Here is a 9764-nt window from a genome sequence, read left to right as displayed (position 1 = left end):
TGTACAGGAAATTTTTTTTTTTTTTTTTTTTTTTTTTTTTTTTTTTTTTTGCAATTGATTTATATAATTAGAAAAAAAAAATTCTGAAATTTTTTTAATTTTTAATGTGCTTTAAAATAATTTTGAGTTGTATATTTAGTTATGAGTTGTAAATTTTTGTATCACATATCAAATATCACATCAACAATTCCCCACTCAAATCAAACATCTTTTCCAAAACTATTTTCAAAACTCTTTACCAAACAAATTTTCTACACTCAAATCATAATTTTACAACACACAAATTCAAAATACAATTCATACTCTCAAATCACATTTACAAAACATAACCATACGCAACCTTGTTTTTTACTGATGTTCCCAAAAGAGCCCAATTTTAAAACGAGCGTGAAACTGCATATTCATACATGTGTGCGCATACACACGAACAAAACCAAACTTGATGACCAAGCTACCTATCATTTTATAAGAACAATTCAATTCTTTTCCTGTATTTTCAAAAGATACAAGAAAATTCTTGTCCTCTCCTCTCTCTCTCTCTCTCTCTCTCTCTCTGTGGAAAACTTAGCAAGGCACAGCTCTATCACAGGAAAGAGAAAACAAAAGTGAAGAATTCAATTCCTTCCCAAATATCGATAACAAAGAAGAAGAACAAGAAGAAAAGATTTGCTTAACCACAAACGTGCTTTTAATTTCCTTCTCCTTCTCCTTCTTCTTCTTCTTCTTTTTTTTTTTTTTTTTACACATCTTATGTTATTTTTCTAGTTTGGAGAGGTGGAGGAAATAGGAGAGAGAACCCATCTTTGGGGTGGGAGTAAGAGCAAAACAAGAGAGATGACATGGCATAACAACTCTGAAGACGAAAGAGCCATCCAAATAGTCTCGCCTTCTGCTCAACAAAATGGTGTTATCGATGAAGAAGAAGCCGGTGAAGTTCGCTTCATAACATGTCCTTCATGTGCCCATAATATACAATTGCAAAATCGGGTATTACTATTTGTGTATTTGTTATCTATATTTATTCACAAGTACTTAAATTTTATTTCAATTTTTTTCTTATAAATTAACAAGTTTTAACCTAAATTTTGAATAAATTAGGCGGGAATTCAAGATTTGCTGGGGCTTCCAGCCGGGGTGAAGTTTGATCCATCTGATCAAGAAATTCTTGAACATTTAGAAGCTAAAGTGTCGTCAAATGCCCATAAAATTCATCCTCTAATTGATGAGTTTATTCCTACCATTGAGGGGGAAAATGGAATTTGCTACACGCACCCAGAAAAGTTACCTGGTAATTAATCTTCTATTTTTTTTTTTATTATTTAAAAAAAAAATCATCAGCAAAACAAAATTTTATTATTTTTAAATTTATTATATTTAACCGCATGAATTATATGCTTCATTCCTTTATGTGGATCTGTTACGTTGTATTCATATTCATATGCCAACATACTCACTAGAATAGGCATCTAAGATGGATAAGCATTTTCATATCATTGATATGAATTGGATAAAAAGAGATTTGGGAATGATTACCTAATTAAAAATTTATTCAAAAGTTAAATTTCTAGAGAGTAATATTATTTATATGCTGCTGAGTCTTCGTTGTAAACTGGACAAATTATATCCACAATCTTTATAATTTTTCTTTAGTGTCAATTTAGTCCCTATAATTCTAATTATATTAATTTTAATTTTTAATTTTTATATTGTGTACAATTTAATCCAATCAATAACCATTGTTAAGAATTTGGACATAAATCAATAACAAAATTATTCATTCATAAAGGAATGAACCATTTCAAATTGGACGTCAACATTATAATCACTGACAAGGTCGGTTCTGAGTTTTCAGGGTCTTAAGAGGCTTAAGACGAAACAAAAACGAATGCCTATATTCACAAAGAAACGAAAAAATCACCTTATTTTGTATCACAACCGTCGATTGATACCAAAATAAATATCAAAATGTATTCATACCAAAAAAAAAAAAAATTTACCAAAGTTAGGAAAACTTTATTCGATTAAAATGTATTGGATATGTATTGAATTAATTGTTGTTTATGAGTGTAGTTGAGTGGGGTTGCATTGTTGTTTATTAAATATGTTGTGTATGAATGTGATTGAGATTGAATTAATTGTTTATTCCACTAAAATCTGATAAGAAAGAAAACAAAAAAAATTGGGGGCCTTATTTTGGGCCACTAACATTTTGTATGTACATGTAGTGTTTCTTATTCAAGGGTCACCAATATTTTGTATATATTTTAATTTCAATTGGGCCAAGCCATTCTTATAAGCAAATATGGGCTCAACAGAATATTTTTGGGTCCTTGAGATTGGTCCTAAAACAACAAAAATAATTTGGGCCTATTTATATTTGTAATATACTATAATACTTTTCTAATTTTTGAATCAGTTTTGGGGGGCCTAAGGCACAGGCCTCAATGGTCTTAGCCCAGGGTCGGTTCTGATCACTGAGAAGATAGTGAATTAACTATTTTATCTTTTGATTTTAGTTCAATTTCTAAAATGACATTATTAGTTGAACTAAATTGACATAATGTAAAAAATTTAAAGATAAAATTAATGAAATTAGAACTATACAAATTACATTGACATATGAAGCAAACTATAAGTACTACGAGTGCAATTTATGTTTGTGTTTTGGTAGATGATAATATTCTAACATGTAATATTATAATTTATTTGTCAACTTTGATGTCATGTTAAATTATTAATTATCGTCCAATCTTAAAATTGGTCGGACTCGCCTTAATAAACCAATAAAACATGTTCAAATATTATATTTTTTTGGTAAGCGACAAAGTTTGAACATATAATTTATTGTATGTTCTAAGAGCATTCTCAGCAAACCCCCTAAATAATTCCCTTACCTATTTTAGGGGGTTGGAGCTCCCTTATACCACCCACATTAGTTTCCTTGTAAGCCACTCTAAACTAATATTTGCTATAATCACTCCCTATTTATAAAGAGTTACTGTAACTCCCTCATATCTGATGGTGATCGTCCATCCGAATGTTCCAAATGAAGTGATCTGGGAAAAACTTGCTTTGCCGTTCGTCCACCCAAACATCCAATCGGTCGACCTCCTAGACGTCCAGCTGATTGATCAACCAATCGGCCAGTCGACTCTCCCCTAGCTTTTGCTGCTCTTTCTTCTTTTGCTTTCTTTTTTGTCTGTTTAATTATTTTATTATTAAAAAAATATCTAAATTTAAGAACACTTAAAAAGATTATTTTAATAAAATAGAAAAAGAATAGAGAGTTTGTTGCGGGAAATAGATGAAAAAGTGATTCTTAAAATAGAAAATTAATTTTTTAATAATATTTGAAAATAAAATATAAGTAAGCAGTTAAGCATGTTCTAATATCATGTTAAATTATTGATCATATACCAATTTAGAAGCCAAGGGGGAAAAAAAAAAGATAGAAAAAAAAAAAGGTGGGGGGGGGGGGGGTGTTTATTATTTTTTATAAGCAAAAATAAAATGCATTAACTTAAAGTAGGTAATTACAACATGCTCATTGGAATAGGAAGAAGTTTTATGATAGAAGTTATATCCTAATTAGCACTGGCAATCTTAAATCTTAAGCAAAAACCGTATCCCCAAAAAAAAAAAAAAAACCCAAAACAAAACAAAAGTACTAACAAAGCAACTGGGTGATTTGGAGAGCGAACCTATACTAGCCAAATAATAACGGCTTTGTTTGGGAAGAATGGTTGGATTGGGTTGAAGGCTATATTAGTCACAAAAATATAAAATAGGTTTTTTCGTCTAATAAGACAAAATATCACATTCAATTCATAATCATTATATTATTTCTCTCACATAAAGTCAAAAAATCCTTCCCAAACGAGATTTTTTAGCTCCAGACTAAAAACGTCAACGCACTTCCCAAACGAATTCATTAATAATAATAATAGTAACTTTAACTCCTAGAAGTGTTCTATGATAGTACGAGAGGTGATATGATCCAAAAAAGATTTTATGTAGATTGCCATTAAAAGTTAGAACTAGTAGGAAAACTATTTGTTAGTCTATGAGTAATGATCCACTTAACAATGGACAAGTATCATCTTGTCAGATAATTTGTTTGAAATGATCTAAATAAATGTACTTTTTGACTTTTTACAAAAAGATGTACAGAAAAGTAAAGAGGCAATATAATTCAAAAAAGATTATATACAAGGTGGAGACACCTTGATCCAAGAGCACTAAATAATTTTTAAAATTAGTGAGTGATATTTTAAGTGAGACACACTATAAGCTACATCGCAAACATAAAATTTTCAATAATAGTAGGGACACTGAACTTTTTATACAACACTTTACATAATTATAAGATTTTTAATGCATGAGACTCACACACATGTAAGAAACTATAAATTTGTGTAAAAAAATTAACTAACTATATTTTTACTGTAAAACCCTCTAGATTTTACGAAGTGTTATTTTTTTTGTCATTTGCTTTTCCTTTCTCCTTTTTAACATAAACTTCCCATCCTATAAGGTGTCTTGTACACTTCGGGAAGAAAAATAAGGTCATTAGGGGTGTAATTTTGGCTCGTGGCCCGCGGGCGACTTGAAACTCGCCCGTGGCCCAAGGTGGGCCTGGCCTGTTAAGGCCCGTTTAGGCTCAGGCCTAAGCCATCATTTTGAAACTCGGTCTGACCCATCGGCCTGCTCAAGACCCGCCCAAAAGCCCACCCCGCCCGAGGTCCAGTGTTATTTTTAATGGAAAATAATAAAATTTTGGTGAAAAAATTTAAAAAAAAAAATTTAATTGCTTGGGCCCGTCCAAAGCCCGAATACCCATGGGTCTGGGCTTGGGTCTGGGCCTAATTTTCTAACCCGTGGACCGGCCCGACCTGATTTTTGGCCGGAGCCCGCAAGGCCCGACATGGGCCAGGCCGAGTTGGGCCAAAATTAGACGCCTGAAGGTCATAGATGTGGGTATGCTAAATTACCTATGACCAATTCATTTCAATTATTTTCAAATATAACATCTCAAACATTGTTAGCCATTTTAGCTAGTAAAAATATACTTGTACCAATAAACGAAAAAATCGACCAAAAAAATCTTTATTAGTGAAATTAAGAAAAAATATATCAATAAACGAAAAAGAAGTGCAAAAATTGCACCATACCATGAAGCTATGATAATGTCATAGTATGCCTTACACTGTGTTTGGATCATGATTTTTTGTTAGAATTTATAATAATAATAATAAAAATAAAAAAATAAAAGAAGAGAAAAGGTGGGTGAAATATAACTATATTTCATTAACATTTTATCCACTTTTTTTTCTTTTTCTTTTCAAATCCTTACTCAAATCATTATCCAAATATGATCTTAATATATCATCATTTGTCCTATGAATCTGCTCCACAAGCTTCATTATAGCACCTTATGGATAGGCTATTATTCCCAAATATGAAGTGGACTAGTTGTGTGTCCACTGCATTGCTATTTTCTTCAATAGCTTCATTAGATTTAGGGCACGACAAAAGTTAATATGAGCATGAAGTTTTTGTAGGATATTTGACCCGCAGAATGACAAGGTGTAGTATTTTGGGGAAATAATGTTTTAGTGGTAACTTACAAAAATAATATCAGTTTCATGAAAAACTTTATAAGTTTATCTTCTAATGTTGCAAAGCTTTTCGTTAATATGAATTTTTTTTCTATGTTTTACTGAAATGATATTTCCTCTAGTATTTTATCTTAAATTCTCATATATAAGATGGTGTTCCAGAATGAAGATGAGTGGCTCAGATTCAATTTGTGTTGTGGGTGCATATAAAATATGCATCTAGACCATTCATTCAAGTTTCTAGATAAATTTATGGATAAATGTTCTGAGTAGGGTATTTGGGAAGTTTGGTTTTTGTTTTTTTTTTGTTTTTTTCCACTAAAAGACAAATTGGTTACAAAACCAAAAACAATTAATCCAAACAAAATATCACATCAAACTCCATAATCATTTCACTTTTTATCTCACAAATATCACATTCAACCACAAAAAAACCAAACTATCTTCCCAAATACAAAAAAAATTTCTCCAATAATATCCTACAACTAAAAAAATCTATAAAAAAACTCACTTCCCAAACACCCACTATGTGGCACTACGTGGCACTACTAATTTTAGTAGTGTTCTTGGCAGTATAGGAGAACTTTTTTTTTTTCTTAACGATTGATTTTTAATTAGTACGTTTGGTTTTAGTTTTTTGAATTTAATTTTTTAAAAATCAAATTTTTTGTTTTTCGTATTTTTTATTTTTAGTGAATATTTTTAAAATTTTAAGTAATTTTTTTATTTTTTGGCAGTATAGTGATTTTTTTATTTTTTTAGATGTCTATTACTTAGATGTTTCTAAATAGTAAAATATTTGTGAAAAAATATTTTTAAAAAATTAAAAAATACAAAAAAATATAAAAAAATGTACTGAATTTTTATTTTTTTTATTTTTGGTATGTAGTAAATTTTTTAAAGATTTTCTCACAAATATTATACTTTTTAAGTGTATTTATGTTAGGTGTGTTTAAAAATTTTAAAAATTCAGTGAAAACAAAAAAAATATGGAAAATAAAAAAGTAGAATTTTCTGAAAAGTAAATTCTGAAAATTAAAACCAAACAGAATGAATATGTTTAATAATTTATTTTATTTTGACATAGCAAAAAAAAAGATGCGAAGTTATTTTATGTTCATTATTTTAATAGTAAAGACTTAAAAAAATTGTTAAAAAATATTAAAGTAAATAAAGTTTGAAGTAAAACTAGTAAAGTAAAGTACTATATTTAACATATCGGGTGATGCATTCTTTTTATATTTAGAGATGTCATTTATATGTTAATTTGACACCTAAACCTTCAAAATAATTTGGCATACAAATTTTTTAAAATTGGATGGAGATGCTCTTAGCAATGTTAAATCTTGAGTTTATGCCAAATTTTGGTAATAACACGACTTTTAGCTAGTTATTGGAGAAATGTCTCTTGCAAGGTTTTAAATAGCAATATTAGAAGATTAATTGGTATTAGTCGTAGAGTAATAGTGTTTGGAGTATTGAGTAATGTATTTTGATAATTGAGTATTAAATATTTTAAAATCATTAACCGCGAGAAATAGATTTGTAACCGCTAAACTACTAGTATTGGTCGTGAACCCCTACACTTGTCGTATCATAAAGCAATACATATCGCGAATATGCATATGATGTTGATTTCTACCTATATAAGTATTTGGAAAAACCATATCCATATCGGATGATATGATGTGTGTGTAATAAATATTTCAAAATGTTATGTTTTGCGTGATTTAAAATTAGTTAGCTAGGATTATATCATATCATGCATGACGATGTAGAATTATGACCATTTTGACTAAGTTTTCCCAAAATTAATATTGAAAATGTTACACTTCACAATTTCTCCTAAAGCTTACTCAATTCATAAAAATCTCTTGTTTGAAAAAACCAAACATGTATTTGAAAAAATTATTTGGGAGAGCTCATTAATTGTATATACATAAATGCAATGGATATTTTGAAGATGTTCTCTAGTAAGACAACTCATTGTTCTTCCTTCTTCTTATTATTTTGAAGTTATGTTAATCCACACGGCTTTCTCTCCCACGCAAATAATAATAATAATAATAATAATAATAATAATAATAATAATAAGATTTCTGAAGAAGAAGAATTCCAAAGAAGAATTCAAAAGTAGAAAATTCAGTCGGGTAAGAAATTAACAGAATTTATATGTATGGGTAAGTAACCACTTGTTATTTTTTTAAAATTTTTTTGATAACTGGATGTTCGGACAAATTTGTGTGCAACTCAGCCATTTGTGTGTACTCCTTGGGATGTGAGGAGGTCAATCTTTTTGTGGTGTTTGTTTTTTATTTTTATTTTTTGATCAGCAAAAAAAAAGAAAAAAAAAATTTATTAATGAAATCATCATATAGTACATATGGCATTACTTTAAAAAAAAAAATTAATACAAGTTATTGAGCTTATAGATATGTATTGATGGACTATGGTTATTTAGTTGGATTTAGTTCTCATATTTCTAAATAATCATACCGATTGACAAAAAAAAAAAATTACCAATAACAAGTGATGTCCTTGTCATGTTGATGACAATATAACATTCGAAGTCACCATATATGCAACTATTTAGTAATCTCAAAATACCTACTCAACACATTGACAGAATTCTCCGGAACCAATATGAAAAGTTACGAGATGAGTGTGGCCAATTTGACCCCACCCAAAGATAAAACCAACTCCGTTTTTTTTTATCAGCGAAGAAAATAAACTTTATTGATAAAACAGAAAACTATTGCATCAAAAAAGAAAAAGAATATGAATGCAAAAAGCATCATAGAGAACCAAATCAATCCCAACTAAGTTGGCACTGATAAGACCGCCCATTTTAACATATTTCTCAATGTTATAATTTTATCATTATCCAATTGATCATGACAAATTGTTTTCTTCTCTCTCCATGAACTCCCCAACTATGGTAAGTAGGTGTAAGCAAAGTTGGCCAAATCCGCCACTTCTTCCACCGGCCTTCAAAGGCATACACCACCGGGACAAGGAAGAGAAGAAAGGTTCACACTGATGAAGATGGCGGTGAAACAAGATGGCACAAAACAGGAAAAACAAGGCCAGTTTTTGTTGGTGGGACAGTGAAAGGGTTCAAGAAAATACTAGTGCTCTACACCAACTATGGTAGGCAAAGGAAACCAGAGAAAACCAATTGGGTTATGCACCAATACCATCTTGGCAATAATGAGGAAGAGAGAGATGGAGAGGTGGTGGTTTCGAAAGTTTTCTACCAAACACAGCCTAGACAATGTGGTTCAACTTCAAGCCTTGGAGATTCAGTGTTCGACCAAAAATCAAGTCATGTAATTGAGAACACACAAGGTTATGTGGAGGGATATTATAATCCAACTGCATTGATATCCTATGATATTGGATTTGGAGGGTAAAATAGGGAAATCACACCTCAGCTAATCGCTAATTTGGGTATTCAAGGTGATGGGTCTTCATATATTCATTTGCCCAACAATGCAAGCAAAGGGAAAGTGCTTGAGAGGGAATAGACATTTTTTTTGATCGGCAAAAAAACTTTATTGATGGAAAGGAAAATTTACATCAATAAAGAGGAGCTTGGAGCTATAACAAGCTCCAACCTCCTAGTTGGTGAGAAACCAACGCACAAAGAAAAGTACAAAAGCAGGAGAAAAAAATAGACAGATCAGACAGCCCTTCCAAGAGTGGAGAGCAGCTGCCACTCCAAGAGGTGGATGACTGCTGGAAGTTATGCACCAGATCAGAGAAGCAACCAGCAGAGTGCCTCCACAACCCCATCACAGTAAGCACAACCCCAGCAGAGTGCCTCCACAACCAGCAGAGTGCCTCCCTTCTTTTATCAGTAAAGTTGTAGTTTGTTGATCCTTGAACTCCTTTTAGATGTTACCAATTTCCAGGAGCAGAGCAAAACCAGAGCTTTCAGATGATTTCCAACCAGCAGCAAAGCAAAACAAAAGCAGATGAGGAATTCACCATATAAATTCAGCCCATAAAGGACATGGCGGAACAGTTGATAGGCAAACCATAATAAGGACATGTTTGGTTGTTGTTGATATGATGTTTAATGGTTAAAAATAGGTTGAGATTGAATGGGATTGGCATAGGTATTTTCTTGGGTAAGTTGGCTAG

At 31.0% G+C, this 9764-nt stretch overlaps 1 protein-coding gene across 2 annotated transcripts; it reads left to right on the top strand.

The window, feature by feature from the left end:
* Positions 1-490: 490 nt before the first annotated feature.
* On the top strand, positions 491-9087 carry LOC114289241 (NAC domain-containing protein 73). 2 transcript variants are annotated; one of them, XM_028232908.2, is made up of 4 exons: positions 491-682; positions 766-987; positions 1099-1288; positions 8565-9087. In XM_028232908.2, exons 2-4 carry the CDS (start codon positions 835-837, stop codon positions 9029-9031), a joined length of 810 nt encoding a protein of 269 aa, XP_028088709.2. In that variant the 5' UTR covers positions 491-682; positions 766-834; the 3' UTR covers positions 9032-9087. The 2 variants fall into 2 exon arrangements, with proteins under 2 accessions (XP_028088709.2, XP_082743933.1); XM_082887807.1 differs by having other exon boundaries at positions 493-987.
* Positions 9088-9764: the final 677 nt, after the last annotated feature.

The sequence above is a fragment of the Camellia sinensis genome, chromosome 9 (genome assembly GCF_055761805.1).
Source record: "Camellia sinensis isolate YWXY chromosome 9, ASM5576180v1, whole genome shotgun sequence".
In the NCBI taxonomy this organism is placed as follows: Eukaryota; Viridiplantae; Streptophyta; class Magnoliopsida; order Ericales; family Theaceae; genus Camellia; species Camellia sinensis.
The sequence above is the reverse complement of the archived record's forward strand: the minus strand, read 5'-3'. Positions and strand labels throughout refer to the sequence as shown.